This window comes from Syngnathoides biaculeatus, chromosome 3, assembly GCF_019802595.1.
Source record: "Syngnathoides biaculeatus isolate LvHL_M chromosome 3, ASM1980259v1, whole genome shotgun sequence".
Taxonomy (NCBI): Eukaryota; Metazoa; Chordata; class Actinopteri; order Syngnathiformes; family Syngnathidae; genus Syngnathoides; species Syngnathoides biaculeatus.
In genome coordinates, this window is record NC_084642.1 from 35,088,696 (window position 1) to 35,108,109 (window position 19,414).

The following is a 19,414-nucleotide window of genomic DNA, read 5'->3' on the forward strand; positions in this document are numbered from 1 at the left end:
TAAAACACTAACAAAAGCTATACTGGACCATGCAACGTTGTCTGAGGTAATAGCAGACGACAACAAGGGTCATGGTTTATGCAGATCTCTGACCTCTGATTAGTCAGCGACACGGATGACGCAATTTCCACAGAGGGGTCAATTGCATACAGGGATAAACCAGACTTCTTAAGTCCAAAACTCTCTTCCTGATAGCTTGGCAGATTTTTTTATTTTGTTTATTTTTCCATGTTACCCAAAGAAGCAGTGTGCCTCGCGTGTGTGGTTGTTTGTTCAAATACATCCAAAGGTTTGTCTCTAACGCAAATATTTTTACTAATCAGAAGGAGTCAAGAAAATGACACCTGTTTCTTTTCCCCAAATTTGTATAAATGTGAGTGCAAAGGATTGGTTGTTTATATGTTCACCGCGATTGGCTGGCAACAAATTTAGGGTATACCCAGCCCTCCTGCTCAAAGATAGCTGGGATTGGCTACAGCACTTCCGCAACCCTTGTGAGGTTAAGTGGCTCAGAAAATGGATGGATGGGGTTTCCCCAAATTGTACAGTAATCTTAATGTACAGAAAACTCTGACTTTGAAGAAATTAATGAAAAATTGCCTTCACTCATTATTTTGACATTTAGCAAATAGAAATAATTTTGATAATCCTAGAATAATGACTGCAATCTGGACAAAAAAAAAAAAAAACTGGTTGGCTGCTTGGTGATGCCAGTTGAAGATGTACCTACTGTATGACTTGAAAATTAGTCCGATTTTTTTGATAGGCTGAAGGAAAAAAGTATCTTCTCATACAGCATATCTAGTTTCAACAGTGTGTGAGATAGAAGCAACCATCCACCATTGCATGACTCATTCTAGTTAAAATCGAGTACTGATGTGTGCTCAGTGATGAGTGAAAGAGAGAAACTGTACTCCCAACATGTCCCTACAGTCTGAGTGACACTCCTGTGCTTTTACAAGTCTGTTCTGCACCAATTTTTGTTGAACTCACAGATATTACTCTGTAGCCCCAGCCTGTCAAAGCCAACATCTGTTGAAAGAAAACGTCTGCAGTTCCACTGACAGGAGGAAGGAAGATGATGGGGCACCTGATGCTCTTTGGGCCAGCATCATACAAGGACCACACTTTGCTGTCATCATCATCAACAATTATCTAGAAAAGAAAAATAGGAACATTTTAACATGAATGAATGGGCGGGGTGGGAAAAAACAACCTCCCGATACTTTATCCTTGAATTACTTATTAAAACAACAGTCCCCAACCGCCCTTAGTTACTGGGCTGGAATCCTGCCCCTCCACCCCACCAATGAAATTGTGTTAACACGGGAAATTAATAGTTTCTCATTAACCGAGATGGCGCCTACCTGTGTGGACTCCACAGTATGGTCCTCCCAAGTATTGTCTATCTTTGTGTTTTTCGGTCGTCTCTGGACTCAAGTACACAAGTCAAGACTTGATAATTATCAAAGAGTGTTCTCCGGACTTTTTTTCAACAACTGTTGTAAATTTGCTGAGTTTTTTTTCCCAAGTTACTGACTGGAGCAGCGACTGTGGTCCATGTAGCATGGAGGCGACACCACCGCAGGTGTACGTTGGACACCAAAAGCACGACTCATCACACTAAACTGTATAACACCTTAAAGTTTTGACATCCTTTGCACTATGGTCATTGCACTGGACTATCGGTGTAATGGGCATACTAACCGCACTAAATACTATAAGACTCCATGTCCTTTGAACAACTGTGAGTTCACGTCATACTCAACATGTAGGGTAGCTCCAACAACCCGAGATAAATTTGTGTGTTATTTACATACTTGGCAAATAAAGCTGATTCTGATTCAATGAACCAATCACTCTTCAGTACACCAGTACACTCAGTTTAATTAAGTCCCTCCTCCGGTTCCACGGTGCTGCCTGACAGTGACTACACATTGGTCATTCGCTGAAGTGAATCGCAAACACGTGGCAGTACGATTAAAGACGTTCCTCCCTCGCCTACATTCTGGGTGCTCATTGGTCATTTACATCCATATATTCATCCATGCTGCTATCTAAATTTTTAAAGACACTCAAGTCTGTGCAGTTGAAACAACATTCAAGTTCTAATTTTGCCTCGTGGGTCCACTCTTTTACTGATTTTACCCGAAGGCTTCGCACACTTAAGTTCTTGCCTGTATGTAGTGTTCCGTGTGAATTTAAACTGAAATCCCCTTTGCTCAAACCAGCATAATGTGACAAAGCAGTTATATTGAGTTTAAGACAATTTAATCAGACACACAACAATACGACCAATCCAGGTAGTAGTCCACCTTTCACCCGATGTTAGCTGGGATAAGCTCCAGCACTCATTGTGAGGATGAGCGGCTTTAAAAGGGTAGGTGCCATCTTGGTATACACATAACTGTCACATAACGGACCTGACACATTCCTCCACCTATTCCAACTTGTTTGGACAAGTTTCTTCATTTCCTTACCACACTCACCATTGGTCTGGACGGTTGACCCCAAGTATTTGAAGTCCTCCACCCTTGCAATCTCTTCCTTCCTGGACCTTTACTCTTCCCCCTACACTACTCTCATCCAGGCACATATATTATGTTTTACTTCCAATAGTTTTCATTTCTCTCCTTTCCAGTGGATACCTTCACATTTCTTACTACTGTATTCAAATATATTTTATCTGATTACTTCTTTATTCTGATAGAATTGTCAGGTGAATACTACTACTATACTATTACACTCACCATTGGAACAGACGGTTGATTCCCAGTATTTAATGTCCTCCAGCCACATTACCTCTTCTCTATGTAGCTTCACTCTATATTCCGTTTTACTTCGGCTAATCTTAATTCCTCTCCAGTACAATGCATGCTACCATCTTTCCAACTCGGGGGTGGGCAACCCAAAATGTTGAGAGAAGCATAATCCACTAAAAAACAAATCTTTCTGGAGCCACAACTAGGTATTCAGCTGCAAATGAAGCATGCCTACCCTGGAAATGTCCACCTTACTCTTTATGTTATTGGACAACTTATTACAAAGCAGACATGTAGGCAAACCTTTCGTGTTGGTAATGAAAACAAATGATTCCGGTCCAAGAACTGATGAATCCTTTGTTTTCCTCGGCTGTCTCTCTTTTTCCCTTTGCGATCCATGGCCCATCACACACACACCCACCCGTTTGTTTGTGAAAGCCATCTGCCACAGCAAGCTCAAAGAAGCACATGTCGCAGACTATGACACAAATCTTCACTGACAGAAATGTTGAAATTTAATATTTCGTCCACAATTTTATTTTTTTTTACAACATAGGCGTTTGTGTCATGTTTTCTCCTCCTCCAGAGACAATATTAAAACCCACAATTTATTTTTATCCTCCAGCTTTTTCCATCTTCATTCATTTTTTTAAAAAAGCTCCAGGGAGCCAGTACGACACTGCTAAAGAGTCGCATGTGGCTCGAGAGCCGTGGGTTGCCTACCCCTGTTCTAACTGTTCCTCCACTTGCGTTCTACTTTTACTGGAGATCAAAATGTCATTTGCAAACCTCATGGTCCACAGGGATTCCAGTCTAACCTCATCTTCAAACAGTAAGGGGTTCATGATGGATCTCTTATGCAGTCTCATCTCCACCTTAAATTTTTGTGTCAAACCAAGAGCACACCTCACCATTGTTCTCGTGCTCTCATACATGTCCTGTATTATCGAATATTTATCCACGACTCCAGACTTCTACACGAAGTACCACAGTTCATCTTTAGGTACTCGGTCATCGCCTTTCTCTAGTCTAGGTCCACAAAGACACAAAATGTAGCGTCTTCCTATGTTCTTTGTACTTTTCCATTAATACCCCCAAAGCAAATAATGCATCTGTGGTACTATTTCTAGGAATTAAACCATACTGCAGCTCCCACATACTCACTCCTGTCTTGAGTCTATTTTCCACTACTCTTTCCCAAAACTTCATTACGTGGCCCATTACATTTATTCCTCTGTAGTTCCCACAGCTCGGTACATCAACCTTCTTTTTAAAAATGGAGAAGAGCACACTTGTCCTCCATTCCTTAGGCATCTTCTCACCTGCTAGAATGGTGTTGAATGACCTGGTCAAAAACTCAAAAGCCACCTGTCCTAGATGCTTCCAAACATTCACAGGTGTGCCATCAGGAAAAACTACTTTTCCATTTTTTATCCTCAGTTTAATTTTTGGGACTAACAGCATGTAATTGTACAGATATATATTTTTGATGGGATTCAGAAACGGTATGCCCACTCAGTGTGATGTTCATTCACCCATGACTTTCGACTGACTAGGAAAACACTAGAGTGATACTGTTACAATATACTATACTCATTTAACGCCAGCCATTTTTCAGGAATTGTGAGCGCCTGGCGTGATGCATTTTTGACAATTTTGACTAACTTTGAAGGCTAGAGAAAATTATTTTCTATAGCTATAAAAACAGAGCCCACCAACAGAAACATTTAACCATCAATAAAAAAAGCAAACATTTCTCCCTTGTAACATTCTTTTATAAGCAGCAATTGAACATAGGTATGTTTCTTGAAAATACTTGTTTCCAACAAAAAAAGAGAACTTTTTGTAAAATTATACATTTCAAGGAAAACTTTTACTTTGATACATTTTTTTCCATTTTATGAAAGCTCAAAAATCTAAATGTTTTTCTCCAATATAGCAACATAAAACACCAAAAAAGGGCATTTTATTTACAAGTCTAACGTGCATTTTCAAATCAATGATATACGAACTTTCACGAATACACAGCTGTGTACGTGTTTGGAACGTATGCATTTGAGACTTTTGGGGGTTCGCAGTCAGCAGACGACCAGCTATGAACAGCTCTGCCACAGCTCGATGCACTTTCTGTAAAAAAAAATTAAAAATAAACAGCATAAAAATGAAACATATTATTGTTACAGTGTGAAGTGAAGAAAAATATTTTTTCCACCATACTTGCTCAGATGTTGTGTTGGATACAGTATCTGTAGCCAGTTGCACCAACTGCAATGTATAGAAATCTTTACATTTACCACAAAATATTTGATTACTCTAGTGTGATGAGGAAAGGAAAAAAACAGTAATCCCTCATTTTTTGTTGTTAATTGGTACCAGACCCACCCGTGAAAAGCGAAAAATCGCAAAGTAGGGGTAAACGGCTTTTTTGTTTTTTCGTTTTTTTTTTTTTTTTTTTTCTTCATAGCTCCTTGTTGTCTTGCTGTGGATGCCGCATTATACCCTATCAATACGGCTTCTTGCTACAGCACTGTACTAATGTATGCTGGCGTATTTTTATTTGTAAAAAATATTTATTTATATTGTTTAATTGTTCCATGTCGTCGCACCGGGGATGGCAGATTAGTACGTAGCGATCTGGCTCTTTATTTTTTTTGGGTGCGGGAAAGGGGTCAGAAATCCGCAATGACTGAATCCGCGATAGGTGATCCGCGAAGTAGAGAGGGATTACTGTAATTTCTCAATGACAGACATCACATTGTCAGACAATACTGTCTATAAATAGAAGGACGTCAATTAAAAATACATATCAGACTCATCTAGCTATCGATGTGCCACATTTTTGTCCACAGGATGCTTGACTAGTTAACGTGTACTATCGTAGGACAAGTCGTTGTGCTTTTTAGTGCACGTTGCATGATTAAAAATGGTAAAAAGGAGTAGTTGCTCGGTCTATGAAGGCTAGCTTTGAAGTTAGCAGGTTCTTACCTTGTCGGTGACTTTCTGCAGGTTTAAAGAGGACTGTGTGATACTCCCAGATGATAACCCAGATCAGCTTCATTGTAATCCCAGTCCAGATCTCCAATGGCAGTCCACGTTCCCAGGGGAAGTGGCTCGTGATATGGTCGATATCTCGTTGCGGGCCTTTGAATGCTTGATGCGACCAGCGTTATGCGGCGTTCACTGTCATGGCGTCATCTCTTTCCATCCATCTATCCGTTTTCCAAGCTGCTTATCCTCACAATCATCGCTGGAATGCTTTCCTTTTTGGCAAAAGAATGATGATGGTGCATAATCCTTTTTTACGTTAGCAAACCTGTGTTCTGGAGTAAATTTGTCGCTAGGGTTTAGGTTGTCGCTATTTATCAATTATTTTTTACTCTAACTGGGCCACCGAGTCTCTTTCTCTCTCTCTCTCTCTCTCTCTCAGATATACAGTAGTCATAGTAATGTATTTAGAGGGATAGAGTCTTCTTTGGACATGCAGAAAACATTCTGATCTGACGGAGGAATACTTGCATACAGATTTAAACCTGAGGCTGTAAATAATGCCGCCGAGCGGCGGCGCCATGAGCTGAGCTCCGCCGAGCAGCGAAGCCATGAGCTCGCTCCGAGCAAGCTCCGCCGCTCGGCTGTAAATACAAGAGAATATTCGGATGGTTCTTCGGGCGGAATGACGCGGAGTCTGACGAGCTCGCGCCGCCGGGCGGCAGAGCTGGGAGCTCGCTCTCCGGCCGAGGTAACATTATTTACAGCCACAGGTTCAAATCTGTATGGAAGTATTCCTCAGTCTTCCTGATCAATTGATACTGCTATCTCTTCATCAGATGAGGATAAATCCAAGAAATCAGCGCTGAGCATAATGGTGTCCTATGTAATCGAGCGTTTGGAACCGCACATAACACGTCACATCAGCCCACATAGGTCATGACTCGCGAAAATGGCAGCGCCCCTGAAAATTCGGAAAACAATATTAAATGAGAGGGGATTTAAAGTGAGACTGTCATGAAATGGATTGTTTTTGGTATATTATTAATGAAAAACCCACAGCCAATATGGCCCCATGTGTTTTTTCACCACAAAACATGATTTTGATGTATACAGCTTTTGTGACTCCCGCCATGAAAATCCTCTCAAGGGATTTGTTTTCGAGAAGAAGCAGGAAGTGGCGTAAAGAACAGTGGCGCCCCTAGTGGACTCGTTTGTTTCCATTAGTTTTACCTCCGGGAAGGTAGCTCGTTGTTCCTTCGTGTTAGCCAAAATGCCGGCTTTTTGCATTGTTGGACATTGCTTGAACACTCGGGAGAATGGAATTACCCTTCATAAGTTTGAAAGAGACACTGTTTGTTGTGGTGCAGACGACGAGAGCTTTGTGAGTTCCAAATAACAGGTAGGTGTGTATAGATATACTACAAAAAAAATAATAGTTTGGGACGGACCACGTAATCGGTCTCTCTCAAAACGTAACAAAAGATCCGCGTATGAAATGTGTCGATGTGTCCGTCGCCCAGCCAACAATGTCTCACTCAGCCTGGTCTCGATAGTGTTCATCGCGTACTGATAGTTTTCATCGCGTAATGTGGTGGCTGTGAACAACCCTCTAAAAGCAGCACACCTCGGCTCCATTATATGCCACCACGGTGCCGAAAATCAGCCACACCGGGTGAGGCGCCGCGTTCGGCGGTCACAGCTTCTGCGAAGGCTGCGCATCGGGCTTTGCGACGGGGGCGGCTTTGAAGAACCCAGCCGAGAATGAGTTACTCAGTCGCGTGCGCGTATAAAGCGCCCCGGCTTGACTGTGTTGCTCAGTATTGCGGTGTCTGTGAACACCCCCCTAAAGCAGCACCGCTTGGCTCTGTCATAAGCCACACCGGCCGGCTCTGATGAGCCGCAATGTCTCATCTCCGCCGCGGAAGTGGATCGGACGGGGATGCGGTTTGGCCGTGATCGCATAACATCTGAATATGGTTCGGAACAATAGTGCAATATTGCCCTGACGGCTCGAATAATATTGCCCCAGTAACTTCACATAGTTGTGTGGGGTTGTCCTTTTCGAAAAGAGCTTCGGTGTCAGAAGGGGCGTCGGAAAAATCAGAATATCTCTGTTGTTCGGCTTCCATAGTAGTGCACTGCGCGTTTTCAACGGGGGAAGTGACGATGACGTAAAGGACAGAGGACGCGACCAATATGGCGACCACTTGGATGTCGAGGGACACTCAATTGTGCAACTTTGCACATGGATGACGCACGATCCGCTCACATTTATTTTTTCGTATAGACATTGAAGTGAATACTGTTTATATGTATTTTTCATTACAATATCTATTTTAAAATGTTTATAGAGATGACAGTCCCACTTTAACATCACATTGTTAAGATAGAGTACATATTACATGACCTATTGGATACATTGTTAATGCAAACCACCACAATTCTCCTTTAAGCTCTTGTTCAAGAAATCTTAACAAACCTGAATATGGATGCTGCAGTCAAGAAGACAAAAACACATCACTTTCATACAGATTGGGAGGCGGACAAATTTTTAATGATATCATTTTCGAAGTGTGTTTTCCTCATCTACCAGTGTAGTGAAATGTGTTGCGGCATTTTCGATCTGTTTATGGAAAAGACGACACCAACATTCTGTCGAAAAGCAACCTGAGAATGAGAAAAGTGAGCGAACTAAAATCCCAAATGGCCGCACACACACACACACACACACACACACACACACACACACACACACACACACACACACACACACACACCTCAGATTGTGTTTCTCACTGCAGTTGGATGAATCCACTGATGTGAGTGCCAAAGCCCAGGTGTGTATTTTCATTCGTATGGTGTTTAGTGACTGTCATCGTGAACTCAAATAGTTACAAAAAAATGTTTAAAGTTAATTATGCTGTGTAATATTGGCTCATGCGGATAAGCAAGGCAAACATACACAAACATACATTTACACATAAAGAATCCTCAATATACTTTAAAATTAAATGCTTTTTGCATTATTGTAGTGGGTAGATCTTTGTGATTTGGTCATTCTATTTCATCATTGGCCATTCTAAACAAAAAAAAGAAAAAAGTCAACCCCCGTCGATCGCGAGAGGCTGGATGCTTGAGAAGTAGATCTTGGGGTAAAAAAGTCTGGACACCCCTGCTTTAGACCTATACACATGGTCAAATGGATTACGTGTCCAGTCTGGTGCAGTTACACTCAAATGAGGAAATGAACCACTGTAATATCCTGGCTAAACACCTTGGCTCCAAATAGATGGCACAAAAGTACATTTTAAGCACAAGGGCTCATTATTTTATGCCAAGACAAGGCCACGATGATATCAAAGCACTCTTAATTTCATAAAAATGTGAAAATTTTGTGACATCCCAACATACAACAAAAAAAATCTCTCATAATTAGCCGATCCGGAATGTTATGCTTTGCCCATAATTATTTTTGACGTACTGTGGGCAATCAGACTGTAAACTTCAAGTCCCGAGCACACAAAGAACTTTTGGAGAGTCAAGCAGTTTGATGATTACCTCTTCCTTTTCCAACATGTCTATGCACCATTGCACAAGGCAAAGCCCATTAAGATATGGATGAGAGAATTTGGTATGGATGAATTTAATTGACCTGCACTGAGTCATGCCCTCAACCTGACAGAACACATTTGGGTTGATTCGAGTGCATAATGAGCCAGTCCTTTTCGTCAATCACTACTGCGTAACTTCAACAAATATAATGCTGGAAGAAAGAACACAAATTCCCATAAACTCAGAACTAAACCTTGTTAAACACCTTCCCACAAGAGTTGAAGCTGTTTCAGCTGGAAAAGGAAGACGGACATCATATTAAACTATTTGGATTTAGAATGGGATATCATTTGAAAACACGTGTCAAGTCAGCTGAGCAAATATTTTGGGCAATATAGTGTACGTGTACTTTATGGAGTGAGTGTATTTTTATAGCTCTACAGTGGATGAGACACGGTCGCTTAAACTTGGAAATGCCATGCTGCTTTTCACCTGAGTTGAGTGGGTGAATAACCGCCACAAAGAGGTCAGGTATAGTTTGAATATATGAATAGAAGTCGCACAAAAAGGGCACACTGTCCAACGAATGTCTTCTTCTTTTTCTTTTTGGTGTTCAAATCCGTTTCAAATGATGAACTTATTTTGACCAATGACCAAAAGTGCAGAAAAAAAATACAATACTGATGAAAAGCCACCCTTTAATTTGGGACAGCAGGGAAATATGATATTGACCTCAGTAAAACGGAAAAAGAAATTGGAAAAACCTACTCTAAATTTCTTGCGGGTGTGTATGTGTGGGTGAATGGCTTGTTTGTTTTTATGTGGCCTGCGATTAACTGGAGACCAGTTTAGCTGGGATAGCTTCATGCAAGCCCATGACCCTTGTGAGGATAAGCAGAATGGAAGATGAATGAATGAAAAAAATTCTCAAAAAAATTAAATTCATGTTTATTTACTTTGTGGAAATGAAATTTCATAAATTTGAAAAACCATAGAGAAGATTTTTGTTTGAAAGTCAAAATTTCATGAGTCATAATTTTTTAAAAATTACAAATTATATAAAACAAGGCTCCAAAACAATGAAAAATAAAGAGTTCCTCTAAGCTGTTGGACGCTGTGTTAGCTGAAAAGAAGCCCTGATCTCCCATCACCTGGCACTCAAAAACTTTCTTCCAGTATGTACTTAAATGTCTGAAATGTGAAAGAAATGCTGAATAACATGAGCCGCTATCTTTCATAAAAATTAACTTTCCTGGGTGTAGTGGGTTAGTTAGCAAGTGGACTGGTAGCCGAGTCATCTGAAATGATGGGCCTCAGTACTTACATAGTGGGGGAGGCCTGACTCAGTTACTAGCCAAGCCAAGAGAACATGGACAACTGAAATGGTCACAAAGAGTTTCACGCTACAGCTCAACATATCAGGACTAAATTGTTCTATTTTTCCATTTATGTAGAAACAAATTACTAAATTCACTTCAGAAGGGTCTTTAAATCATATGTGCATAAGAATTTGGGTACTTACTCTTTTCAGGGGAACTGCGCTTCTGAACCAGTTATAGTCTGGGGAATCTTTGATTTCCTCCATCTGTTGAACAAATTCATACGTTTTAAGATTTGGATTGAACATTATGAGATTCTGAAGAAAAAAAATGAAAACAATATTATGAATTGTAATCGCTATCAGAAGTGAGAGTGAATACTCTACTAAGAAGTTTGTGATTTTACCACTGGTTATGGTCAAAACTTCATTGCGATTATCAAATGGGGTTAAAAATGCTAGGTCAGTCAGTGAGTACTGAGAAGTACCAGAGATGACACCAGAAGGTATGTTTTGTTCCTTAGATGTGGTTCATATAGTGTTGGACCAAGAACCGATATCAGTACAAGACAGTTATTTTGACATAAAAAAAATAGCACGGTACTATTCCTAGAATCATTGGGACACACAAACCCCTCCACCACTATAAGGTGATAAAAAGATAGCACAGTACTATTTTTTTTAAAATAACAGTATAAAAAAAAAAAAAAAAAAGACGACAACGGCACTTCTGAGTCTCAAAACAGTAGACAAAAAGTCGACCAATAAGTGCTAGTCTGTCGACAGGTTAAAATTCTGGAGACCTGTGTGTGTGTGTGTGTGTGTGTGTCCCAGGAGGAGTACATGATTCTAAACTACTGAGAGCCGGTAAAATTTGCACGACTCTTCCTCATAAAAAAAAAAAAAAAAAAAAAAAAAAAAAAAACACATTCCTGTCGGATGCGAAAAACTGCTTCGCCTTGCATCCCTCGCTTGAGTTTGATCCCATGATACATTGAAAGTGCACGTGCTTGATCAGTGCTAAAAACTCAGCAAGGGGCGGATCTTCCCCTCTGGGAGGCGTCGATTATATTTCCTTCCGCCTTCACACTAGCAGTATTGGGTGACAACAGGACCTGCATTGTGACTCATTACATGTTGTGAAAGTAGTCCAAATGTCCTGAAAAAGGGGCATTGTTTCTAGATACACGACAGTTCATAAGTGTCAAACTCAAGGACCAGGGGCCAGATCTGGCCAGCCACATCATTTTATGTGGCCTGCAGAAGCAAATCATGTGCATCAACTCATGTGATCCATGCTAAAATCTGGACAGAAATTTTAAAGTGTCATATGTAATAAATAATGTTAAACTACTCCATTTTATTGTTGTTGTTACAAATGACCCTTTTTTTTTGTTTTTACAGTAATTGAATCCTTGACTTTTGATTTCAGAATTGATTATTCATCAGTTGTGTTGTGTATATTCAATAATATGGGGTGATTAAAGGTCAAGTCTCATGAAATGGATAATTTTTAGTATGTTATTAATGAAAAAACCGTCAGCCAATATGGGCCCATGTATTTTTTTCCACCACAAAACATGATTTTGACGTATACAGCTTTTTGTAACTCCTGCCATGAAAATCGTCTCAGGGATTTGATTTTGAGAAGAAGCAGGAAGTGACGTGAAGGACAGCCCCCTCATGGAGTCGTTTGATTCCATTTGTTTTACCTCCGGGAAGGTAGCTCGTTGTTCCTTCATGTTAGCCAAAATGCTGGCTCACTGCATTGCTGGACATTGCTTGAACACTCGGGAGAATGGAATTACCCTTCATAAGTTTGAAAGAGACCCGGTTCGTTGTGAAAAATTGATCGCATGGGTGCAGAGGACGAGAGCTTCGTGGGTTCCAAATCATAGGTAGGTGTGTATTCAGCTACTAAAAAAAATAATAGTTTGGGGCGGACCACGTAATCGGTCTCTCATAATGTAACAAAAGAGCCGCGCATGAAATATGTCGATGTGCGCGTCGGGCTGCTGCATAGCAAAAATGTAAATATGTGAGTGAACAAAGTACGACTTCATAAACCCCTAAAACGAATACAAATATTGGATCTAGGTTTCCCTTGGCTGGATGCGTGTCACTGGGCAGCTAGATGGGGCTCAAAGGGGAGTCCCCGGTGGCCGGGGCTGCATCCATGGGTCTTGGCCGGGAACAGGCAAAAGGGTAATGTGGGTCCCCCTTCCCATGGGCTTACCACTGTGGGAGGGGCCAGTTGGGTGCAGTGTGAGCTGGGTGGTGGCCAAGGCAGAGACCTTGCTGATTCAATCTCCAGCTATAGAAGCTACTTCTCGGGAAGTGGAATGTTACCTCTCCCTCGGGGAAGGAGCATGAGCTGGTGTGCGAGGTCGAGAAGTTCCGACTATATATAGTGGACACGCACACACAGTTTGGGCTCTGGTACCAGTCGCCTTGACAGGGGTTGGACTCTGTTCCACTCTGAAGTTGCACACAGTGAGATGCGGCGAACAGGTGTGGGAATACTTATTGCTCCCCGGCTCGGCGGCTGTTGACTGGGGTTCTGCCCGGATTGACAAGAGGCTTGCCTCCATCCGCATTTGAGTGGGGGGACCGGTTCTGACGGTTGCTTGTGCCTATGCATCAAACAAAGTCTGGCAGAACCCCCTGTCAGAAGGACATTCAACTCCCACCTACAAAAGAACTTTGCTCATGTTTTGGGAGATGCGGGGGGCATTGAATTCGAGTAGAGCATGTTCCACGCCTCCACTGCTTAGGCGGCAGGCCAGAGCTGTGGCCGTAAAGTGGTCGGTGTCTTTTGCAGTGGCAATCCCCGAACCTGTTGGTGGACACCAACAGAGAGAGATGCTGTCAAGATGAAGAATGAGTCCTAGAAGGCATTTCTGGCCTTTTTTGGACTCCTGAGGCAGCTGGTGGGTACAGGCTGGATAAGCAGAATGCTGCTTGGTGATCGCTGAAGCAAAAAGTCAGATATGGGAGGAGTTCAGTGAAGCCATGGAGAAAAAAAATTTCCATACAGCTTCAAGAAAATTCTGGTCCATCATCCGGCATGTCAGGATGGGGGAAATAGTGCACCATCAACACTGTGTACAGCGAAGATGGGGTGCTGCTGACCTCAGCTCGGGACATTATGTGTCGGTGGGGAGACCACCTCAATTCCACTGACACACCTTCCCATGAGTAAGCAGAATCTGGGTTCTCTGAAGCAGGCTCTCCTATCTCTGGGGTTGAGGTCACCAAGGTGGTTAAAAAGCTCTTCAGTGGCAAGGCCCCGGGGGTGGATAAGATTCGGCCAGACTTCCTAAAGACTCTGGATGTTGTTAGGCTGTCCTGGTTGACGCGCCTCTGCAACATGACATAGACATTGGGACAGTGCCTCGAGATTGGCAGACTGGGGTGGTGGTCAATGTTCCCTCTAAACTGCGCAACTGCGCATAGGCGCACATTCTCAAGCGCAGATTAAAAGATCCAGCGTAATGAACGACAGTCTGATGTATTTTTGTTATTTTTTTTAATCATGGCAGCCCACTGCCTCTCACAAGAAGCTGCTGCCCAGCCACACTGGGGCACACACTCTACTTTCTGGTTTACCAGACTCCACCCCGTCCACTCTTAAAGGGGTAATTATAATTAGTGTGTAATGTTAAAATTCCACCTTGGCACAGCCTGATCGAGGATTAAAGCACAGACGGTACAGTGCCCAAAAAGCTAATTCTGTATCTTACATATATGAGGCAATATAACATTAACCCTAAAACTGTTTGGGAGCATCATCCAGCTTTCAACATCCATTGCTAAAGATATTCTGCAAGCAATAATTCAGTTTTACACCAAGTAAAACAAACGTGGATATCATAGTGGGTTAAAAAAAAAAAGAAATGAAACAAAGTTGGAAGTGACATTTCAAATTTATAGTTCATAGTTGGCTTGGTTTGGTTAGCAATGTATTTTTTGTTTGTTGACATTTTCAGTGAAAGATTTGCAAAAACACAAAATTGTTCTTAAAAATGTTCTGATGGGAATGTAATCTGAACCTTTTAATGAGCCATGTAACGTCAGTGGATGACACAGATTGACTACAGTGCGTACGTTTGATGTTGCTCAAATGGTAAAAAGGAGCGCTCATAGCCTTAGTGGGTTTGCTCAGACGTGTAAAAAATTACAACTCAATTGAGGGTCCATCAGGAAGTCAAATCTCACATTCAGGAGAAGCAATGTAGTCGTCGATGGTGCACGTTAGTACACCCAACCAGTCTACGTGTTTTTTGGACTTGGAGCAGGAATTCGACCGTTTTCCTCTGATACCCCTGTGGGAGTGGGGGTCCTTCAGGAGTATGGCATACCGAACTCCCTGATCCAGGCTTTTCGGTCCTTGTACGACAGCACTAAGTTAGACTTGTTTCTGGTGAGAGTTGAACTCCGCCAAGCCTGCCCTTTGTCACCAATTCTGTTCAGAACTTTTATGGACAGAATTTCTAGGTGCAGCCGAGGTGAAGAGAGGGTCCGGTTTGGTAGCCTCAATATAACATATTTGCTTTTTGCAGATGATGTGGTTCTCTTGCCGTCATCAAGCCGTGATCTCCAATTCTCACTGGAGTGGTTCACAGCAGCGTGTGAAGTGGGTGGGATGAGAATCAGCACCTCCAAATCTGAAACCAACATCCTCAGTTGGAAAAAGAGTGGCGTGCCCTCTCCAGGTCTCGGATAAGATACTGCCCCAAGTGGAGGAGTTCAAGTATCATGGAGTTTTGTTCAGGAGTGAGGGAAGAAAGGGGTGAAAGATCGACAGGCGGATTGGTGCAGCATCAGCAGTGATGGGGACTTTGTATCGCTCTGTTGTGAATTTGGAAGGCAAAGCTCTCAATTTACCGGCCGATCTACATACCTACCCTCACCTATGGTCATGAGCTGTAGGTCATGACCGAAAGAAAAAGATTGCAGATACAAGAGGTTGAAATAAGTTTCCTCCAAAGGGTGTCGGGGATCTCTCTTAGAGATAGGATGAGAAGCTCGGTCATCTGGGAGTGGTTCAGAGTCAAGCCGCCGCTCCTCCCCATTGAGAGGAGCCAGATGAGGTGGCTGTTCCCGGCATGTTCTACCAGAAACAGACCCCAGGGACACTCCAGGACATGCTGGAGAGACTATGTCTTTTGGCTGGCTTGGGGTAATGTATCATCACCACTTCGGCCGTGAAAAAAGCAAGAGACATATATAGGAGTCCAACTTGCCAGCTTGCTCGAATGCGCCTTTATGTCAGTCAAACACACCGCAATCGATGTATTGGGCACATAAGAATCAAGCAACAGGATGGATGATATGCTGATGTCTTTTTTTTTTGGGGTCATGTGTTCGACAAAACTACTTCGTCATCAACTAGTCTGTGCAGTTCAAACAGCTTTGAATTTCTATCTTTGCTTCATCGGTGCACTTCTTCAGTGTAGGCCTCGTGCATTTAAGTTTTTGCCTAGATGTTTGTATTAAGTGAATTTACCATTAATCAGACAAGCCCAAAGTCTTTACTGTTCTTTGTCAGGAATTGAAACTCGACCAAGATCGATGGGAGCAGGATTCAAAATCTCTGATGGAGCTTCACGTGGATGCCAGCGAACCTCCCCCTTTGTCGCCTTTGTTTCCACATTACGTTGAATAATTCAATACAAGGCGCAGATAATTTTAGAAATTGGCCTCTATAGCAATCAGTCAATGGAAAACCCCAATGACAGATTATCTAATGGAATTCTATCACAGGAGGGATTTACCTTTAAATAAAGAATATTTACACACATATTCGAGAGTAACATATTCAGACAGACAATACAACAAGACTCACGGGCATATATATTGTTCCTAATCCACAATCTTGGTTTTGTATAAAAGGACAAACATTTTTGCCCCATTTTATATAAAATCTGATTCAACATTTATTTTTTTTTAGGTCAATAAGGATTACGAGCATTATTTCAATTTGCTGTTTGCTTGTTAATAAAAAAAGGTTTTAACCATCCATCCATCCATTTTCAAAGCCACTCATCTTCACAAGGGTCATGGGAGTGCTGGAGCTTATCCTCACTAACTTTGCACAAAAGGCAGCCTATACCCTGGACTGGTCGTCAGACAGTCGCAGCGCCCATGCATTGCCGTGAAAAAGTATTTGCCCGCTTCCCGGGTTCAGCTGTCATCGGGCAGTGGGAAGGGCACAAGTTCCAAGCCAATGAACGTTTCCAACTGGCGATCTTGAGCTCTGCCCCCCTTAGCTACATTTTCCAAAAAAGCTTCCAAAATGGTGACTGAACAGAACAGGTCTGAAGTGGATTCTCTTTTTCGTATTCCAGATAATATTGCGGTATGTTTTTTGCCAAATGCGTCAGACTTACCCAAGAGAGTTCTACAGAGAGGTCTCAACTAATTACCGCAAGGATATGTACACGGAATTAAGATTTTGGACAGAGCAGGATGCAATGTCAGAGTTACAGCGAAATGTTGCCGATCGATGCAAAAAAGTTTGACGCCTCACAAACTTCATATTGAAATCCAACAGGATAAAACAGTGGAATCGTACTGGACATCTAAAGCAGGGTAAGTACTTTTTACTTGGAAAGATCATGAGTAATATCACTGTAGTCTTTATAAGTGAGTTAGGTTCGATTTTCTACAAGTCCATTTAAACAATTGTGATTAACTCAGTCAGTACCGTTGTCACCAGATGAAAAAGTTTGACTTTGCTCGTAATCGAACCCAGTGCTCAGTCTTAAAAGTCTGATGTGATACAAATGGGCAAATAGACATTTCTCTTGCATGACATTGCGCATTTACGTATCACTAACCCAAATCTTTGCCATAAAACATTACACACTTCATTCAGGTCAGTGATACACTAACAACTTGAAAGTTGTTCTCCTGCAATGTATAAAGCACTGATAATAATTAAATGAAACTCAGAGAAGATACTTCTCCCTCACTTACCTTCGAAGATACAGCCTTGTGTTTGTTGATATTGTTCACATTTAGTTGTACGTGCGGTCTTCTGCAAGCCTTAATACATCGTAGCCACTTCGTCAACTGTGTTTTAGGCTTTGGAAAATGAATCAACCGGGCCCCTTGTAACCTAGCAGGATATCTTTCATCAGAATTGCACGTTTCCCCGAGAGCATCTGAGGACCATTTTCTTTGTAACATTAACTTTTTCAAGCGCAGGCGACTGACAATCAGCATTGCTTGTGGGACAATGTGGCGAGGGGGGGGAATCAAGGCAGGGGTTACTACAATGCGGCTATCGATAAGGCTATTATTGTACGAGTGATTGACAGGTCGAAAAGGTCTATTGCAGGGCACATGGAGACAGACGCCAGTCGCACTCACAATCACACCTCAGGGGTAATTTAGACTTTCCATGTGTGAATACCACATCTCCACATCTTGCATATTCAGTAAGACAAACATACTACTTGGACGAGGGCTGCGTGGCACATTTTGAAATACATATTCCTCAGTGCGCACTGTTAGAAAATCGGGTTGTCCATTGATTACATACTGCCCTATGAGGTCCTGCCCCGGGTCCTTTGTCAAATTTAATTTGTGAATGAAAAAGTTTACCGACATTCTAAAACATTAAAGCGAGAAAAGTAATGAAATTTGAGAACGGGCAAATGCATATTCATGGGACTGTATATGACTTCCCAGCATATCTTTCCCTCGATTTCAGTGGTGTCTGATAAACTTAAGGCGAAGGGGTTCTATTATCGAAGTACTGTATGTACATGTATACGTCTATTTCTCGCGGTTGCCGAGCAGTGCGAAAAACAAGTCGCGTTAAAAACGTCACATTAGGTGAGGTATCGCTACACTGGAAATATCTCAAATCAAACTATTTGAGGCAGTCGCCATTTGTGTGACCAAACGTAACATGTGGCACACGAAAAAATGTATACAGCATACCCTATTATTCTTTACCGTTTGGTTGCGGGTGTTCGGTAATTTGTCCATTTCAGTCCTTTCGTCGCTTAATTCGTCACATGACTTGAACTTGCCAGCTTCCGCCATTCCTTCCGCAAGCAACAACAACAACATCCGGTATGTTTTCGTTTGCGTCCTACGTCGTTGGTTTGAGTACTCTTCTTCGACGAGAGTTCAACATTTTGCCGCTAATACCCCATCACTTTTATAAGTGACCTAATTTGTGTTTTGAAGAGGGATGCGTTGCCGAACGGCCAAAATGCCGCATACCATATGACGGACGTACTGACCACCACTACAACACGCCAGATGCGGGTCAATAAAATATGTCAATAAATGTGTCCCACTCAGGTTTCCAAAGTGAAAGTGAGCAAAGAAACTATTAACATTTTGTGTTTCTTATTGTATTTTATATCTGTACACCTGTCTTGTATATGAAGCACTTGGTTAGTCATTTCGTGTGAAAAGTACTACATAGAGAAAATCTACTTACTTTTGGAGTATTAACATTTTGTGTTTCTTATTCTATTTTATATCTGTACGTCTGTCTTGTGTATGAAGCACTTGGTTAGTCATTTCGTGTGAAAAGTACTTCATAGAGAAAATCTACTTACTTTTGAAGTAGCTCTTTCTTTGTTGATATTACCCAACTCACTCCGTTTGGGTAGTCGTATGGTGTCTTTTATTTATTCGTGTATGATAATCATTTAGTAAATTGTAACTCGAGAGGAAGACAATAATTTTCTGATTATCAACACTCGCGTCGACATGGTTTTCTGACTCTTGTCTTCTTTTTCGACTCCACCACGCGGAATTCTTTTTT

The 19,414-nt window shown here is 41.8% G+C and overlaps 2 protein-coding genes and 1 long non-coding RNA gene across 10 annotated transcripts in view; 1 reads left to right on the plus strand and 2 right to left on the minus strand.

The window, feature by feature from the left end:
* Positions 1-971, minus strand: part of LOC133498565 (uncharacterized) — a 5,706-nt gene extending 4,735 nt beyond the window's left edge. The window contains exon 1 of the long non-coding RNA XR_009794345.1: positions 1-971. This exon is cut by the window's left edge and continues 930 nt beyond it. This is a non-coding gene — a long non-coding RNA (uncharacterized LOC133498565).
* Positions 1-19,391, minus strand: part of spg21 (SPG21 abhydrolase domain containing, maspardin) — a 38,784-nt gene extending 19,393 nt beyond the window's left edge. The window contains exons 1-4 of one of the 5 annotated variants that reach the window (XM_061815569.1): positions 18,589-18,678; positions 17,602-17,743; positions 10,825-10,887; positions 994-1,155 (exon numbers count right to left, since the gene is read on the minus strand). In XM_061815569.1, coding sequence (XP_061671553.1) covers positions 994-1,155; positions 10,825-10,887 — 225 coding nt within the window. In that variant the 5' untranslated portion in view covers positions 17,602-17,743; positions 18,589-18,678. Of the gene's footprint in view, positions 1-993; positions 1,156-10,824; positions 10,888-17,601; positions 17,744-18,573; positions 18,720-19,205 lie in introns of those variants that run through there. The other 4 variants (XM_061815570.1, XM_061815568.1, XM_061815566.1 and 1 more) reach the window with 4 other exon arrangements.
* Positions 18,626-19,414, plus strand: part of efl1 (elongation factor like GTPase 1) — a 75,987-nt gene continuing 75,198 nt past the window's right edge. Inside the window, exons 1-2 of one of the 4 annotated variants that reach the window (XM_061815561.1) lie at positions 18,626-18,708; positions 18,826-18,957. In XM_061815561.1, coding sequence (XP_061671545.1) covers positions 18,918-18,957 — 40 coding nt within the window. In that variant the 5' untranslated portion in view covers positions 18,626-18,708; positions 18,826-18,917. The other 3 variants (XM_061815563.1, XM_061815565.1, XM_061815560.1) reach the window with 3 other exon arrangements.